The sequence below is a fragment of the Mesoplodon mirus genome (genome assembly GCF_964341445.2).
Source record: "Mesoplodon mirus genome assembly, chromosome: 4".
Taxonomy (NCBI): Eukaryota; Metazoa; Chordata; class Mammalia; order Artiodactyla; family Ziphiidae; genus Mesoplodon; species Mesoplodon mirus.
Window position 1 is genome coordinate 16,515,649 of NC_138979.1, and position 19,795 is coordinate 16,535,443.

Sequence of the window (19,795 nt, forward strand, 5' to 3'; positions counted from 1 at the left end):
GGGGTGGTATTTCATTGTGGTTTCGATTTGCATTTTCCTGACGATTAATAATGTTGAGAACCTTTTTATGTACCTGTAGGCCACCTGTAATGAAACATGTCCTTTCAAATCCTCTATCCATTTCTTAATCAGATTTTTTTTCTGCTTTTGCGTTGTATGAGTTATTTCTTTATTTTGGATATTAACCCTTTGTCAGATATACGATTTGCAAATATTTTCACCCATTCTGTAGGTTGCCTTTCATTTTGTTGATGTTTTCCTTTGCTGTGCAGAAGCTTTTTAGTTTGATGCAGTCTCACTTGTTTAGTTTTGCTTTTGTTGCCTTTACTTTTGGTGTCAAATCCAAAAAGTCTTCACCAAGACTGATAATGTCAGGGAGCTTACCACCTATGTTTTCTTCTAGGAGTGTTATGGTTTCTGGTCTTACATTCAAGTCTTTAGTTGATTTTGCATTGATTTTTGTGTGTAAGATAGTGGTCCAGTTTCATTCTTTTGCATGTAGCTGTCCAGTTTTCCCAACATCATTTATTGAATAGACTGTCCTTTCCTCACTGTGTATTCTTGGCTGATTTGTCATAAATTAATTGGCTGTATATGTGTAGGTTTATTTCTGGAATCTGTTCTCTTCCATTGATTTATATGTCCATTTTTATGGCAATACCATACTGTTTTGATTACAATAGCTTTGTAATACACAACTGACCCTTGAACAACACAGATTTGAACTGCATGAGTCTACTTATACACAGAGTTTTTTCAGTAAATACATGCTGTGGTACTGCATAATCTGAGGTTGGTTGAATCTGTGGATGCAGAGCCATGGATATAGAGGGCCAACTGTAAAATTCTGTGTGGATTTTCGACTGTGTAGGTGGGAAGGGAGGTCAGTGCCCCTAACCCCCATGTTGTTCAAGGGTCAGCTGTAGTTTGAAATCAGGAAGTATGATGCCTCCACCTTTGTACTTTTTTCTCAAGATTGTTTTGACTATAAAGGATCTTTTGTGATTCCATACAAACTTTAGGATTTTTTTGTTCTATTTCTGTGAAAAATGCCATTGGAAATTTAATAAGGATTGCATTTAATCCATACCTTGCTTTGGGTGGTGTAGACATTTTAAAAATATTAATTCTTCCAGTTCATGAGCGTGGAATATCTTTGTATTATTTTTGTCTTCTTTAATTTCTGTCATCAATATTTTATAGTTTCAGTGTATGAATACTTCATCTCCTTTGTCAAATTTACTGTTTTTCTTTTTGATGTCATTGTAAATGGGATTATTTTCTTAATTTCTCTTTCTCATAGTTTGTTGTTAGTGTATAAAATGCAATTGATTTTTGATTTTTTATATTGATTTTGTATGTTGCACCTTTACTGAATTCATTTATTAGTTCTAACAGCTTTTTGGTGGAGTCTTCAGGATTTTCTACATATAGCCTTGATTGGGTTGAGGTAAATTCCTTTTATCCCTAATTTATGGGAGTTTTTATCATGAAAAAGCATTGAATATTTTCACATTTTTTTTCTGCACCTGTTGAGATGATCAGGTAATATTTATCCCTTGCTCTGTAATGTGGTGTATGTGTCACATTGATTGATGTTGGACCATCCTTGCCTGAGTAGAGTAAATACCATTTGGTCATGGTGTATGATCTTTTTAATGTGCTGTTGAATTGTTTGCTAGTAGTTTGTTGACAATTTTTGCACCTGAGTTCATCAGGGATATTGGCTTGTCATTTTCTTGTGCTGTCTTTGTTTGGCTTTGGTATCTAGGTAATGCTGGCCTCATAAAATGAACTTGGAAGTTTCTGTTGGTGAATGTTTGTGTCCCCCCCATAATTCATGTGTTAAAATCCTAATGTCCAATGTAATTGTATTAGGAGTGGGGAGGTGCTTAGGTCATGAGGATGGAGCCCTCATGAATGGAATTAGCCCATTCATGAATGGGCTAAAATTTTAGAAAAATTTTCTGTTTTCTGTTTCATTTATTCCTGCTCTAACCTTTATTACTTCCTTCCTTCTGATAACTTTGAGTTTAGTTTATTTTTCTCTTTCTAGTTCCTTGAGGTGTAAAGTTAGGTTTTTTTATTTGAGGTCTTTTTTCTAGCTGCCCACAGACAATCCAGCTATGTTGATTGCTTCAGTGTTCTAATTAAGGTGAGATAGAAGTGGGCCTCTCAGGCAGCACCCTGAAAGGCTTTGAGAGCCTTATACTCACTTCCCTCTCTCTTTCTCCCATGGGAAAAATTGTGGGTGAGGGAATCTCTCTCTGTGTTGAGCTGTGCTGACTTGGTGGAGGGGTGACATAGGTAAAGCAAAACTGTTCTTCTTACCCTTTTAATGCAGCTATCTAGGATGTTATGTTCCACCAGCATGCTGGAACTTCTTGAGTGGACTCTGAAGCTCTCATAAATGTATTTCATCCATGAATTGTTAAATCAGTGTTTCCGTGGGCTACAGGACTGTGATCTCTTAGCCTGCCATTTTGCTGATGTCACTGCCTGAATTATTTTAAATTAAAGTGATCAGAAGATATTTTTCTTTGGTTCATGAATCAGTATTTAAGCATATATTTTATAGCAGTTTTACACTTAGTTTAAAAGTGTGAATACCCCAAGATAGCTAGAGAATAAAAGCCAAACTATTCATAACTTTTGGTTGGTATTTCTAGTCATAAGACTATTTCATGACCATGGGTCATATACTAAATATACACCAAGGCCTTGTAACAGGCCAGTAGTAGTCACTTAAAGGGTTTGTACCTTTCATCTGACTCCAGGTGACTATGATACCAAAAGCCTAATGGGCGCCTCTGGCCTCTGGCAGTGTCCTTCTGCCATAGGCTCTAATCAGCAAACTGAGAGGTTGCTGAGATCTGTAACCCAAACACAAATGTGTATCAGAGGGGCCAAGGGGATGGACAGAGTCAGAAACCTATTGGAGGGCCTCTAGGACATCCTGTTGCCATGTCGTACTCAAAGGTAGAGACCAAAAATGGTATCCTAATAGACAAACGCCATCAAGATGACCACATGGTGAATGTCAAAGTACTAGTAGCTGAAAAGTTCCACCAATCTTTGGGCCTCCTTTGTGTTTGTGGGGGCTTAGAGGAACTAAAGCTTGGCAGTTGTCTCCTATGGAATGAGACATACTGCCCCTTCTCAGTTTACTCCCAGAGATTTCACTTGGGTACCAGGTCCTGGTACTTTTTCTGTATTAATGGCCCAGACTTAACTGTCACATGTAAGTCCACATGCTTTCTGTGTTTGTTGGGTAATTCCCTTGCCTAGGCCTAGTGGAGGTTATTGTTAATATAGGGGGAGGCTAGGGCTCCATGTGGGAGTGGGACTTTTTCCAGGTCATGGCCTTATGGAAGGACATTAAAAGTGCGTTGCAACCCATTACACATATGGCAGACTGATCCTGATCATCCCTGTGGACAGGGATGCTTAAAAGAGACATTTGTAATGTCAGGTGCTTTGTACTTGCCTCAGCTTGGGCCACAGCCTCTATGGCTGTCATAAGTTCAGGTAACACTAGTGCTCGAGCTGCGTGACTGCATTGAGCCTCTAATAATCAGTTGAATCTCCGTACACCTGAGGCCTAATCCACAGGCCAGATGGGGCTACTGAGTGGAGAAACAGTCTTATGAAGAATTTTTGCTTCATTAAGCTCAGTAATGAGGAAGCTGTCTCTTTTCATCCTCTAGGGAGTTGCTTTGGTAGTCAAAGGGACTAGGTACTGGTAGACTGTTAGGTTCAGACTACCTAATAGACTACCAGAGCCACTGAAATGCCCTCAGTTGTAGTGTTTATGATCATGGCTTGGGGATAAGGATGGGGTGTTAAGGATGCACACTTAGACTATATAAATATACATATATATATATATACATATATATATATATATATATATATATTGTTTTCCCTCATCTTGGTACAAAAGGACCAGGGGATGAAATTCTTCCTCACCTCCCCATTGAACTGTGACCTTGGCAAATGTTCTCATGTTCCCAGTGAGGACATAGGGACCTTGGCCTAACTCATAGTCTTGTTTATTTTTAAAGTTAAGAGGTTTGGGTAAAAGTAGAGAGATGCACTCTGATTTCAGGTCAAGATTCACTGGGAGGGTTGGAAGGAATATTATTTATATTAGTCATAGGAGTTGTCAGTATGTGGACTCTGTTGTGCCCCCAGTGGCCATTATCTAGTCACAAGTATCTGATGGAGAGTCTATCAGTCTCCTCCTTGAGACCCATTGCTGGGTAACAAGACCCATAGATGTCTTTGGGAAAGACCTTAACCCAATGATCCAGGAGTAAGTACCCAATTACCATTTTTACATCACTCTGACTACTAGTGAAAAGTTAGTGTCTTGCCAGTAGCTGCTTTTTCTTTGCTTGGAAATTTTTCATTTCACACATGGATTGTGCCATGAACCAAGTGACATCACCTTATAAGGAGGTTTAATTGAGACAGGTGACCAGTGAGAGTGGCAAGAATGAACTTAAATCTGAGTCTGGTAAACAATCTCATCATTTACTTTTCTTACTTCTCATTGTCAAATCAAGGAACTATCAGGTGGCTTGCAGAGCCCCTTATAGGTGGCCGTAAGAGTAGACCAAAAAAGTTTTCCAGTGTCAGAGAACTCACCACGATTGGACCAAACCAGTCCAAGAACAAATAATAGCTAGTAAAGGAAGGAGAAGGTCTCAGGTGTACATGACATTTCTCCCACCTACCTCCTTCTTTATCCTCCTTGGTCAAAGTGGCCATGGAAGATGTTCTGAAAGAGGGGGTTCTGTAGTAACACACCAGGAAAGGTGCTTCTGTCCTTAAATAATTTTAACAAGATTACTTTCTTTGTGGTGGAATCAAACTATCCAAATCTCTTTGGTTTCTTTGGGTCACTGGGCAAAGCAATCCTGAGGGATCTACCTACTTTCTCATTAAATATGAGAAACATTTGTTGCATCAAGGATGTCATCACTGCCCGGGACATGTTTAGATTTAACAGTAGTCCTCGTGTCCTATTCTGCATGCAACTTTAGGTGACCAACTACATTGTTTTCTGGTTTATCTTTCTTGTATTTCCTTTTCTAAAGGTAAGTATCTTATATTTTCTTTTCATTTCCCATTCTTTTCTTTCCTAAAAGATAGCATACTTGATACCTTCTCTTTTCATTTTTTCTACAATTAATCTATCTCCTAGCAGTCCCTCGAAGTTGGGTTATAAGTATCTTTTTATAGCTTTATGTGTAACTCTTTGTACCACATCATACACCATAATTTGTGTTACCCTAATTTATAGTATGTACCTTGTTTTTCAACCAATCTCACATGCTAGTATATTTAGGTGCTTTTGAGTATTTTGCAATTAAAAATATCATGTAATGAATAACCTTTACATATACATTTTCATTATTTGGTCTATGAGTATATATTAACCTAAGCTATAGTAATCTAAAACAAGTAGGGACTAATATAAAATATATTTGATGCCAACAAATATTTATGAAACAGTGAGTCTTACACACATTAAAATTTTCCTCACAATTTTTATGTCAGGTCTAGCATTATGGTAATTTACTTATATTTTATGTTTATAAAAATGAAAGAAAATACTGCTAAACATGTGTATAAATTTGATATATAGGGATTTCACAATAGACCTGTTTTTCAGTTTAATGCACTAAATATATCTCTTTATGTAGCTCATGATCATGTGTCAGATGAAAATCTTATGTCTAAGCATCAGGACTCAAAGTCAGAAACAGAAATGCATGCAGAGAAACAAAAATCTTCTAGAGATGAAAGTCTCATTAGTAAGTATAATAATTATAGATGACTTTAAATTATTTTAAATTGTACTCATCAGAAGATCCTTTTTCTTTGGTTCGTGAATATGTATTTGGGCATTTTTTTTGAACTAGTTAAAAGAATCATTGTATTTATTTTTTACACAGCACAAATGCAGGTGACACAGTAAGTCCATAATTCCTCACAAAATTTATTAACTTATCAACTGAGAATCTATGTTCTTAAAATCTGCATCATTCATAGCTATACACTCTGTGGAATCCATTCCATAGTAGCAAAGGAGAACCTTAACTCAAAGCACCAAGTTTCCAGGCATTACTGCAAATATCTTGTTTTCATTCTCTGATACATGCAGTCAAATTGCCTATGAAGCAAATACCAATTCACCTTAAGCGCCAATGGATAAGGGAAAACAATTGGGAAACCAACATTATTCTTACATCTAAAACTGATTCTACCTGTTTACCTTGTTATATTTCTTTCCATGAACACTTTAACTTTTTTTTTTTTTTTTTTTCGTTACGCGGGCCTCTCACTGTTGTGGCCTCTCCCGTTGTGGAGCACAGGCTCTGAATGCGCAGGCTCAGTGGCCATGGCTCACGGGCCCAGCTGCTCCGCGGCATGTGGGATCTTCCTGAACCGGGGCACGAACCTGCATCCCCTGCATCGGCAGGCGGACTCTCAACCACTGTGCCACCAGGGAAGCCCCATTTTAACCTTTAATGGAGCTATAATTAATATGAATATAAATTGGAACTTAAACATAATCTCTTTCAGATTCATCTAACAATTTAGGACGTTCATATCTGTTTCATAAGTCCTGAGGAAAACAAAACATGACCTCTAATCTAGAATATTCTTGCAATCTTTATTAAAAGTTAAATTAGAATTTTATAGCAAAGTAATATGGTCTGTTTGTCCAAATTATGGATTTAAAAATTCCTTAACTTATTTAGATTAAGTTACAAAGCTGATTTCCAGTATATTTTATAGGAGTGTGTTTTCATTTTTTGAACAAGCAGGGTTCAGTGGACATTTTTAGGATCTTGCTCTCATCAGCCCTGTGTATACCCAGAGATTACTGGATCCACTAAATGGACAATGAAAATTGGTCGAGGCTGTTGATGAAAGCTTCAACAGGAATCTGATACACAGACACAGACTTTATTGTTATAGTCAGTGGAACTGAAGTCTTCCTTAAAACTGTGCTTCTGATAGGCTGAAGATAGAATAATGGACTGTTAGTTCTTTAAGCCAAAAATGCATGGATCTGTTCTACAAAGGCTTCATTCTCTGCCTGTGGTCAGTAACTTGAGGGTCTTCTGTAGATTCTGCACTGCATTGCTGACATCTTCATGCTGCAAAGCTCTGCCAGCGTTATTTGCAGTATTTCTGAGGTCTAGCAAAGTCCTCTGATGTTAGTTGGGTATCTCCCTGGGAAACTGTACTGAAAAGTGCAGGATCAATGGCCAGAATAGTCTGTGGAGTAGGCTGGATAGTGTTACTTGTTACATCTGTGCTGTGAGGAACTTCTTCTGGGGTATTAGCAGGAATGCGGGCACCGGGAGGAATTTGTATTCCAGTAAAGCTGCTTGATGGCATGTTGCTTGGGTCATACGTTGAAGATGACGGCTGAGGGGCTGAGTGGGCAGAGAGGTTGCTCCAGCATTTTCATTTTCTTCAACATCATTATCTTCTTCAATCCCACCAGGCCCTGCTTGAGGAGTTTCTCCATTCTTTAAAAAATTATGAATATATGTTGCCTTCCACCTTGCATACTTTCTGTGTTTCACGTTTTCATCAGTGAGTTCTCCAACCGCTATTTTGACATCTATTAAAAGACTTTCAGTTAGAAGGACTTGATCATGTTTTTGTGAAATCGCCCAGCATGATCTTCATTATCTACGTACAAAAACATTTTCAAAGCATAATTCTCCAAATGGGCAGAGCCAACTATTTCTTGAGTTACAGCTTCATTATCACCCAACTGTTTCATAAGAGCTTCTAACTGATCCATTAGCTTTGGTGAAAATGTACAACATTCAGGGGTTTTACTATCAACCTTCATTCCTGTTTGCATTGCATACAAACGACAGTAATAAGCCACCACAGGGGGGCCCCACTTGTCATGCTCCTGAGCCGTCCTCAGATGATGCTGTACGCTCTTAAACTGTGGGGGCAGTGGGGGCAGCGGAGCAAGCGTGGACATCTCCACTCCAGGAATCCTATTTGGGCACGTTCTTACAGAAATTTTGCACTGACGTAAAGTATGAATGCCCTAAGTTAATTAGAGAACAAAAGCAAAACTGTTGATAACTTTTGGTCGGAATTTGTTGTCTTGAGACTGTTTCACAGTCGTGGGTCATGTGTTCAGTATCCCCTGAAGCCAATAATGGACTAATAATTGTCTCTTAAAGGGTGTGTACCTTTCAGCGAGCTGTTCCTAGAGATGATGAATTAAAAACCCCAACAGATGCCTCTGACCTGTGGCAGTGTCCTTCTGCCTTAAGCTCCAGTTGGTGAATAGATAGTTGCTGAGATCTGTAACTCAAATGGCAAAATGGATCAGAGGGGCCAAAAGGAAGGGTAGTCTAGGTGGCTTGTTGGAGGGCTTGCAGGTCATCCTCCTTGCTGTGGCCCCACTGAAAGGAAATGACCTTTCTTGTAACCCTTTAGATGGATGGCATTAAGAATGCAAGTAGATGAAGAGTTCCATCAGTCCCTGGGCCTCCTTTTTAATTGCTGGGGCAGAGAGGATCAAAGCCAGTCTTTTCCCATGGAATGAGACAATGAGACTCCATACCCAGGTCAAGCCCAGGAATTTCACTTGTGTACTTGTACGTTTTCTGTAAAAGTGGCCCAGCAAGTTGCCACCTGTGTGTCAGCAGGGTGTCCAGCCCTTGTTGGGCTGTTGTCCAGCTACCTTCTCTGGACTCAATAGGATGACATTATCAGTAGAGTAGAGGGCTAGTCCCTCCTCTGGAAAATCTGCAGATTTTCTAGGCTTTGATACATTGATGACAGATAGGAAATTCAGATAGACTTGTGGAAGGATATGAATGGTGAATTGTACCCATTCCACATAAAGATGAACTGACTGGAATCATTCCCATTCAGAGGGATACTGAAAAGGGCGTTTGTGATATCCATTGCTGAATAACAAGTTCCCACACTCTGGACAAGTTACTACGACAGTCACACTGTCAGATACCACTGATGCCAAGGCTGTCGTGTTGATTGAACAGCCAAAATCAATTGAGTATCTGTGAACTCAAGATCAGGTACACAAGTCAAGTGAATTATTGAATAGGGATATAGTCTCAAGGAGCCTTTGGCTGCATTAAACTCAGTAAAGAGGGCAGTTTTTCCTTTTTCTTTCCCAGGCAGATTTTTGGGAGACAGAGGTACTAGGTGCTGGTAATCGGGTAGGTTCACAATCTTCTTGTGCTCCTCTAACATGGCCTTAAGTGCAGTAATTTCCACCAGGGCTTGGAAGAATGAGAGTAGAGTTACACATAGACAGTACGATGGTACTCTCCTGGAGAGCCCCATGGTGTCCACTAGCACTCTGGAGGCACATTAGCCTGACCAGTGATGTGCCCTGTGGGACCCTTTGACTTTGCAAATGATCCAGCAGTATGCCCTGAAAGAGTCTCACTAGCACCTCTCAAAGTGCTCCTTCCAGAAAGGAATTTTACTTTATTGACTACTTTGTTCTCTATGCCAATCTGTCAGAGAAAGCTGGCTGTTTTGACTTGGTCAATTAAGATAGCAAGCCAAACTGAAAGTAACAATTAAGCTTTTATGTACTTCCTATAATAGTATAAGCAAGAGTCTAAACAGGAAAGGGCCCCAGCTCCACCAGTGTTTCATTTTCCCCATGGAACCAAACCAGGCAAGGGTCAGATGTATCAGTGCGGATGGGAGTAGGGGTTGGCGGAAGATTATCTCATATCTGAAGGAGCCCCAAACAAAAGGCTCTTGCCCTTTTATGACCTCAGGAACCTTGTGGAAATTGATGTAGGATGGCTAGGAGTGTAAAAGTCCTGAATACTGTGTAGTAACTGAGGAAAGTATCTTTAGGTTCCCCCAGTAAAGTGGTCTACACAGAGGCACCTGAAAAGTACAGTGTATCAGCTGACCCCTCCCCCTTTCACAAGGAGGCCTCTGATGGAGGCACCTGTATAGGAATCCAGAATGCATAAGAGCATGGTATGGATGGGCCTTAGTCCTCCACTGCAACTACCTCCAGTGTCTAAAGTTCACTGGGTATGCATCAAATTTGGTGTGGGGTGAGAAGTATTCCCCCATGAGAACTTTCAGGTAGAGACCTTGTAATTGTCTATGGTTGGACCTGCAAAATCAAGCAGAATTTTGACCTGCAGTTGAATTCCTGTATATACATATGTATACATATATATGCAAATATACATACAGATATTCATACACACACCTACACTGAGTGTCCTTTGTGTTTGTTGTGGTAGAGACAGAAATAAGCTTGGCTCTTTGGAGTGCTTGAAAAAAGCTTGGCCTCCTTTGTATCTTGTGGGGGGTGGAGAAGGAAAACAGTTTCCTTGGAGCTTGGAGTAACAGTGTACCCCTTTCCACTTTGCCCCCCGGGATTTCAGTTGGGTATTAGATCTTTGTACCTTGTTTACATTAATGACCCAGCTGTGCTGTCACGTGTGGGTCATCATAGAATCCAGTCCTTGTTGGGTAGTACTCTTATCTGGTTTCAGTGGAGGATGTCATCAATATAGTGGAAGTTTTAGTACTCGATCTTGGAGCAGGGCTTTTTCTAGGTCATGGGCTTGTGGAAGGACATTAAAGGTATGTTGTAACCCATTGCACATAAGGTAAACTGATCCTGGCCATTTGTGTGAACAGGAATGTTAAAAAGGGCACTTGTGATATCAATTGCTGCATACTTACTTGACTCACCTTGAGCAGTAAACTTCTGTGAAGGTCACAGGACCGTGTGATGCCAGTGTCTGGAGCTGTACTAGGGCACTGAGCCAGCGGTAATCAATTGAGTCTCTAGGCACCCAAGGCCTTACACACAGACTGAAAGGGCTTATGAATGGAGAAATAACCTCATGGAGAACTTTTGTTTCATTAAGTTCAGCAATAAGGGCAATGAGTTGTTTTTGGATGGTAAAGGTGCTAGGCACTGGTTTTCCACATGCCCCCCTAAAATGGCCCTAAAATGCAATAGTTCCCATCAGGGCTTAGGGGTGAGATGCACATAGAAAATACACCTAAACCAATAATACATTCAGTAATGGAAGCCATAACAATGGAGATTTTTAGTGGCGTGTAAGGACATGCCTATAGTTGGATTTGGATAAAGATCCCATTTGGTGAGCTCAGACCAAAAACCAGTGAGCATTATCTGTTTTCTCCTCATCGTAGTGTCCGTGGTTATAGAGATCTTAGTCATATGTGCATCAGTGTCCAAAAGGCCCAGATATGCAGTTCTCACCTATCTCTACATTGAACCTTAGCACATATCCTCATATCGCAACTGGGGAGATAAGAATCTTAGCCTAACCTTAATTCTTGTTTATATAGAACACTGAGAGGTTGGGTAAAAGTAATGGCAGGGGGGTTGTGTCTCGGGTTCATCTCAAGATTCACTGGGAAATGCAGAGGGAAGAGCACTTGTGTGAGTCATAGATGTTATCATCATTTGGACTCTAGAGTGTCTGTGTGTGGGGTCACCTATGGACCACTACCTGGCCATGAATTCCTTGGTGGAGAGTCCATCAGTGTTCTCTGTGAGTTCCCGTTGTTGAGTAACTAGACGCAGAGATTTCCTTGGGAAACCACTTAAACAGGTCATCCATAAATGGGTTCCTGATTACCATTTTTAGGTCACTTTCTTCACTGGCCACATGATATCTATCTGTTGCTGGTTCTTCCTTTCCCTGAAATTTGTCAGTGAAGATCTGGATTGTCTTGTTGACATCACCTTATAAGGAGGTTTAATTGAACTAGGAAAACAGCAAAGGTGGCACAAATGACACTGGAAATCTGAGTCTGGTTACCAGTCTCATCGTCTACTGTTCTTGCTGCTCGTTGTTGAACCAAAGGACCATCAGAGTGGCTTATCAGGCACCTTCCAGATGGTTATACGGGTGGTTAAAACACCTTTTTTCAGTGTCAGGAAGCTCATTATAAGTGGGCCAAACCTGAGAAAGGATCTGGGGAAGGAGAGGGAATCAAGTGTTCACCTCATTGCCCTCCCCCCTTCCTTGGGCAGAGTGGCACTCTGAAAGGGGGAGTCTGTTGTGACACATCCCTTCACCAAGTTTCCCAAATTACCTCCTTTTTTTTACTGGGGTATAGTTGTTTTACAATGTTATTTTGGTTTCTACTGTACAGCAGAGTGATGTAGAGTTCCCTGTGCTATACAGCAGATTCTCATTAGTTATCTATTTTATACATATTAGTGTATATATGTCAATCCCAATCTCCCAATTCAGCCCACCCCCCCTTTCCCCCCTTGGTATCCATACATTTGTTCTCTGCATCTGTGACTGTATTTCTGCCTTGCAAACAGGTTCATCTGTACCGTTTTTCTACATTTCACATATATGCCTTAATATACCATATTTGTTTTTCTCTGTCTGACTTACTTCACTCTGTATGACAGTCTCTAGGTCCATCCACATCTCTACAAATGACCCAATTTTGTTCCCTTTTATGGCTGAGTAATATTCCATTGTATATATGTACCATGTCTTCTTTATCCATTCTTCTGTCTGTCGATAGACATTTCTCCAAAGAAGACATACAGATGGCCAAGGGGCACTTGAAAAGATGCTCAACATCACTAATTATGAGAGAAATTCAAATCAAAACTACAAGGCATCACCTCACACCGGTTAGAATGGGCATCATCAGAAAATCTACAAACAATAAATGCTGGAGAGGGTGTGGAGAAAAGGGAACCCTCTTGCACTGTTGGTGGAAATGTAAATTGATACAGCCACTATGGAGAACAGTATGGAGGGTTCTCAAAAAACTAAAAATAGAGCTACCTTAGGACCCAGCAATCCCACTACTGGGCATATACCCCGAGAAAAACGGTAATTCAAAAAGACACATGCATGCCAGTGTTCATTGCAACACTATTTACAGTAGTCGGGTCATGGAAGCAACAAATAACCTCCTTAATAATAGAGGAGAAGTACCCCGTCGAACTGGTCACCTCAAGTCACTGGCAAAGCAATCTGGAGAGCTTTACATTCCTTTTCATTAAACATGCGTCTCAACAAATCGCTGCATTATAGGCTGTCTTATCAATGCCAGGGACAGACTTAGCACACTGACAGTGGTAATTCAGTGAGCTGGTCTTCAGTGTCTTTGGTAACAAACTATTTTGTTTTCTGGTTTATCTTTCTTATGTTTCATTTTGTGAAGGTAACTATCTCTTTTATTTGTGTGTTTGCTTTTTGTTCTTTCCTGAAAGATAAGATACTAGATATTCTATCAGTTTTTTATTTCATTCAACATTATATACTAGACATTCCTCCATGTTAGTTTATGGGATCTTTTTCATTCCTTTTACAGTTGTATGTACAGTTGTTTGGGCCGTACCGTACAGCATAGTTGATAGCACCATAGTTTATAGTATATACCTGGGTTTATGGAACCAGCCTCCTACATTTCCACATGTACGTGGTTTTGAGTATTTTACAATTGCAGATATGCTGTAATGAATAATCTTGTGCATATACCTTTTCATGGTTTGGTTTATGACTGTGTTTTAAGCTAAAGTGTTAAGAAAACTGGGGACCAAACTGGAACATATTTGAAACCTATGAATATTAATGAAACGGTGAGACACTTTCAGCAATTCATCAATCACAGTTTAAGTGTTCCTACTAGTCCTGACTCCAGTAGTGGGCTTCTGCTCCTGGAGTTCAGCTGCCAATAAACTATGCTTCTTATATCCACCTCTGTCTCCAATTTGGGGGGCAGCATTTTGCCTTGACTTTGATAAGAAAAAAATGTTTAATTTAAAAAGTTTGCTAGGCTTTTTCTTATTGTGAGAGTGGAAGTAGTAGTGACTTCCAAGCTCTTACATGTCGTACAAGAAATAGAAGTCCTCTCACTACTATTATTTTAACATTTCAACATCCTGTATGATTTAAACTCTATTATTTATGATTTAGCGGCCTTTCATGTACACATTTTTTCATTTTTAATTTATTGTACATTTGACATAAAACGTGTAAATTTAAGGTGTAAAACATGTTAATTTGATACATTTATATATTGTTATATGATTGCCATTGTAGTGATAATTAGCACCTGTACTACATTATATAATTATTCTTTCATTTTATTGGTTGGAATAATTAAGTTCTAGCCTATTAGCAAGTTTGATGATTTTAGTACGATATTGTCTGTATTCATTATACTATGCATTAGATCTCTATTTATTACTCACGTTTGTACTCTTAAACAACATTGTTTCTATCACCCCACCCCGTGTCCTGTGGTTAACCACAATTTCTTTCTCTGTTTTTACAAGTTTTGCTTTTTTAGATTCCACATGTAAATGATGTCATACTGTATTTTCCTTTCTCTGTATGACTTATTTCTCTTAGCATAATGTACTCATGATTCATCCATGTTGTCTCAAATGACAGGGTGTCCTCCTTTCACATGGCTGAATAATACTCCATTGTATATATATACACCACATCTTCTTTATCCACATCCACTGATGGACTCTTTGGATGTGTCCATATCTTCCAGTTGTGAATAATGCTGCAATAAAAATATAAGTGCATATATCTTCTCAAAATCCTGTATTTATTTCCTTTGGGTGTGTACTTAGAAGCAGAATTGATGGATCAGATGGTAGATCTATTTTTAATTTTTTGAGGAACCTCCGTATTGTTTTCCATGGTGGGTAGACCAATTTACATTCCCACTAACAGTGTACAGAGATTCCCTTTTCATTATAGTTTTGCCAGCACTTGTATCTCTTTTTTTTTTTTTTTTTTTTTTTTTTTTTTTGCTGTACACGGGCCTCTCACTGTTGTGGCCTCTCCCGCTGCGGGGCACAGGCTCCGGACGCGCAGGCTCAGCGGCCATGGCTCACGGGCCCAGCCGCTCCGCGGCATGTGGGATCCTCCCGGACCGGGGCACGAACCCGTGTCCCCTGCATCGGCAGGCGGACTCTCAACCACTGCACCGCCAGGGAAGCCCGAGCACTTGTATCTCTTGATGATAGCCATCCCAACATGTGTGAGATGATATCTCATTGTAGCTTGATTTGCATTTCTCTGATAATTAATATTGTTGATCATCTTTTCACATATTTGTTGGCCATTTGGTTGTCTTATTTATTTATTTAAATTAATTAATTAATTTTAATTTATTTTATTTTTGGTTGCGTTGGGTCTTCATTGCTGCACACAGGCTTTCTCTAGTTTCAGCGAGTGGGGGCTACTCTTCGTTGCAGTACATGGGCTTCTCATTGCAGTGGCTTCTGTTACAGAGCATGGGCTCTAGGTGCACGGGCTTAAGTAGTTGCAGTGTGTGGGCTCAGTAGTTGTGGCTCATGGACTCTAGAGTGCAGGCTCAGTAGTTGTGGCACATGGGCTTAGTTGCTCTGGAGCATGTGGGATCTTCCTGGACCAGGGATCGAACCTGTGTCCCCTACATTGGCACACGGATTCTTAACCACTGCATCACCAGGGAAGTCCAGTTGTCTTTTTTAGAAAAATAACTTGTTAGTTCTCTGCCGATTTTTCAATTGGATTGTTTGGTTTTTTGTTATTAGGCTGTATGAATTCTTTATATATTTTAGATATTAACCCTTCATCTGATACATGGTTTCCAAAATTTTCTCCCATTCCAAAGATTGCCTTTTCACTATATTAATTGTTTCTTTTACTGGCATAAGGTTTTAACTTCGATGTAGTCCCATTTGTTGAGTTTTTCTTTTGTTGTTTGTGCTTTTGGTGTTATATATTTAAAAAAAAAAATCATTGCCAACACCAGTGTCAAGGAGCTTCTTCCCTACATTTTCTTCTATAGTTTCATCATAACTTCTGCTCCGTATATTTATCATACCAACTTTACCAGAACTAGGTAATTGTTAAAATGATAATAATTCACATTCTGGTTTTGTTTATAATTTTAATAAGAATATTTTTTGGTGCTTCACCATAAATCAAGGTGTTATCTGTTGGATTGAGACAGAAATATATTCTATATTAGAGTAATGTCTAGGAGTAAATCTATAATTCTAATTTTTCACAGAGTTTTATCAAGAGTAGATATTGAAATCTATTAAATGAACTTCTGACATTTATTGAGTAATCATTTTTTCTCTTCTCACTTGATGTAAGAATATCTTCCTAACCTCTAGACATTATAATCTTCTTGGAATTCGGCCACAGTATGTGGTTTTCAGTAGTGTTTCTGTATTTAGTTTACTGAAAGCTTTCTTCATCTTGGTAGATCAAGATGCAGATGAACTCTCAGATGAGAATTTTATACTTGAAGATCTAGTACTAGCTAAAGGATACAAGGATAAAATTCAAACAAGTGGAGTTTATGAGTCTCAAAAATTAAGAGGTATGAATGATATTGATAAACATATTTTAAAAGTCATCATAAAATACTTGACAATTTAAAAATATATTTTAAATGTGCATCAATTAATTTATGTTTTATAGTTGAATTTTTTCCTTAGGTTAGATATTTTAGAATACAATTTAACAAAAATTGGAATTCTGCAGAACTAATAAATGCAGTAATGATATTAGCACCCCCATTCCTTCTTGTAGTCTTTAATATTCTAATTATTATACTGTATTTCTTAAATTTATTGAGCAAGAAACCCTGCCTTTCTCTTTTTATGGAGTAGTGTTTCATAGAGAACAAGTTTAGGAGATGCTTTTCTAGGAATCTTACAGAGCTATTATAGTTATTTCATTTTTAAAAGTATAACTTTTACCCAGCATTCACATTTCAATTCTTATCAAGTACATTATCTGCTAAAAATATTTGTTATTATCCAGTAGACCTATTCTTTATATTGTTATATGGTTTCAAGAAGAGAAAAGGAACATTTGTTTTTTATCTACTGGATCTTACTCTTGATATCATTATATATTTTCTACTACAGCTCTTTGATATTAGTGTATTTTTTGTTGTATATTTTAAATAAATTTATCTGTTTATTTTTTCTGTTTGCTTAAAAAATGAATTTGAGGAAAAATGGACATTATTAGAAAGATTGGAAATTTTTTATTTGGATTTTTGACTTAGTATAACCGAAGACTTGGTTTATCTTTGTGCTTCTTAATTGGAAGATTGGGATCAACATATCTACACTGTTGATACTATGTATAAAATAGATAACTGGGCTTCCCTGGTGGCACAGTCGTTGAGAGTCCGCCTGCCAATGCAGGGGACACGGGTTCATGCCCCAGTCCAGGAAGATCCCACATGCCACGGAGTGGCTGGGCCCGTGGGCATTGGCCGCTGGGCCTGCGTGTCCGGAGCCTGTGCTCCGCAACGGGAGAGGTCACAGCAGTGAGAGGCCCGCGTACCGCAAAAAAAAAAAAAAAAAAAAAAAAAGATAACTAATGAGAACATACTGTGTGTAGCACAGGAAGCTCTACTTAATGCACTGTGGTGACCTAAATCGAAAGGAAATCCAAAAAAGAGGGGATATATGTATATGTATAACTGATTAATTTTGCTATACAGTAGAAACTAACACATTGTAAAGCAACTATACTCCAATAAAAATTAATTTTAAAAAAAGAATATTTTCAAGTGAAAAAAAAAAGAACCAAATAAAACCTAGGTGTTTCAGGTTGTTTCTGTTACTTTTAATTTATTTTGAAATATAGAAAGGTATGATAAGAGTTAATGTAATGAACACTTGTGTGTCTGTTTCCCAGTTTAATAGATATACGTTAAATATTGAAGTCCGACCCTCTCTATTCCTCTCAGATTATTGCCTCCTTCTGTTCTGAATTTGATGTTTATCATTACCATATATATTTCTTTATACTTTTGTTAGGTATGTTTTCATCTGAAAAGGATTTATGCTATTGTTTTGTTTGTAGTATGCTGTATGCTTTCTTAAGCAACTCGCTTTTTTGGTTCAAGATCACTGTTGATAATTTTAGTTCTTACTCATTTATTTTTATTGCTGTATATTGACCTGGTTTATGAATATATTATAATTAAGTTGCCCATTCTCCTGTGGATGAATATTTGTGTTGTTTCCACTAGGAGATACCTATCTTCTTATGAGAGGTAATGGTAGGGGTAGTGTTTAAAAGTATGGATGCTGGAAATAGACTGCCTGTCTTTGGTGCCTACCTCTGTCTCTTACTAACTGTGTAAGCTAGTTAATCTCTCCATGTCTCAGTTTCTTCATCTGAAAAATAGGGCTAGTAATAGTATGTACCTTACAAAATAATTGTGGGAATTATATGAAATACTTTAAAACAATGGATGCCTGAGAACCAGCAGATAGTACTGAACCCTGTATATACTGTGCCCTTTCCTGTGTTTCCTGTCCATAATTTATTTGATGGTCAATAGGTCATTATTAGTATAATAAGGGTTACTATAACATAAGTACTGCAATACTATGATGCTCGATCTGATAACGAAGATAGCTACTAAGTGTCTAATGGGCAGGATATACAGCATGGATACGCTGGACAAAGGGATAATTCATGTCCCAGGCAGGACAGAGCAGGACAGTGTAAGAGTTCATTACCCTACTCAGAACAGCACGCAATTTGAAATTTATTGTTTATTTCTGGAATTTTCTGTTTAACATTTTTGGAACAGGGTTGACCACGGATAACTGAAACTGCAGATAAGGGGGGACTACTGTATTTTTGACCTTGTAAAAGAAATAGAAAATTCCATTTTTATGTGCTATAGCATAGGATTTAATCCTTTAAGATTTATGAAGAATTCTACCCATGAAAATATTTGTTCTTGGCAGTTTTCAAAAGTGATTAATTTAATTGCACATTTTAATTTTTACTTGTTCTTTCCATTTTTTTCCTGGCATATCTTGCTTTTTTTTTTTCTTCTTTTGAAAGTACTAATTTCATCTAGATTTTAAATCTTATTTCTGTTCCTAGATGATAGAGATATATTGGTGGATAAATGATGATGTTTTCCAAAGAAATATAACCAGTTGTTGGCTTTCAAATCCCACCCACATGTTAGAATTAATCCTTTCCCAAGTTAGGTAATTCTCTTGTGGCAATAATTGATGATTTGTTTTATCCTACGAACATGCTTAAAACTTTTAAATTACTTGCAGATATTTTTAAATCTTGGAGTTCTTGTAACTAACTACCTTTCTAGGTTCTCTTGCGAATTTAGATGACCCAGGAACCTCAGACCTACATTTGTAACAATCAGTGGGAGTAATAGCTTTATATAAGATATGTACAGGCATACCTCAGAGATATTGTGAGTTCGGTCCAGACCTCTGCAATAAAGTGAATATCACAATAAATTGAATCACACAAATTTTTTTGTTTTCCAGTACATACAGAAGTTATGTTTACACTATACTGTAGTCTATTAAGTGTACAGTAGCATTATGTCTAAAAAAATGTACATACCTTAATTTAAAAATACCTTATTGCTAAAAACTGCTAACAATCATCTGAGTCTTCAGCGAATTGTAATCTTTTTGCAATAGTAACATCAAAGATCACTGATCACAGATCACCATAACAAATATACTAAAAATGAAAACATTTGAAGTATTGCCAGATTACCAAAATGTGACACAGAGACATGAAGTAAGCAAATGCTGTTAAAAAGTGGCACCGATAGATTTGCTCCATGCACAGTTGCCGCACACCTTCAATTTGTGAAAAACGCAGTATCTGCAAAGTGCAATAAAGGTGAAGCACAATGAAATGAGGTATGCCTGTACTCTCCATTTCATTTC

At 38.2% G+C, this 19,795-nt stretch overlaps 1 protein-coding gene and 1 pseudogene across 2 annotated transcripts in view; one reads left to right on the top strand and one right to left on the bottom strand.

The window, feature by feature from the left end:
• CCDC7 (coiled-coil domain containing 7) overlaps positions 1-19,795 on the top strand; it is a gene marked incomplete at its 5' end in the record, with an annotated part of 157,268 nt that overhangs the window by 59,791 nt on the left and 77,682 nt on the right. Inside the window, 2 exon segments of the mRNA XM_082617670.1 lie at positions 5,712-5,822; positions 16,306-16,422. Of these exon segments, the coding sequence (XP_082473796.1) occupies positions 5,712-5,822; positions 16,306-16,422 (228 nt within the window).
• LOC309803409 (vacuolar protein sorting-associated protein VTA1 homolog) lies at positions 7,104-8,067 on the bottom strand (annotated as a pseudogene). The gene has a single exon. The product of its transcript is annotated as a vacuolar protein sorting-associated protein VTA1 homolog (transcript).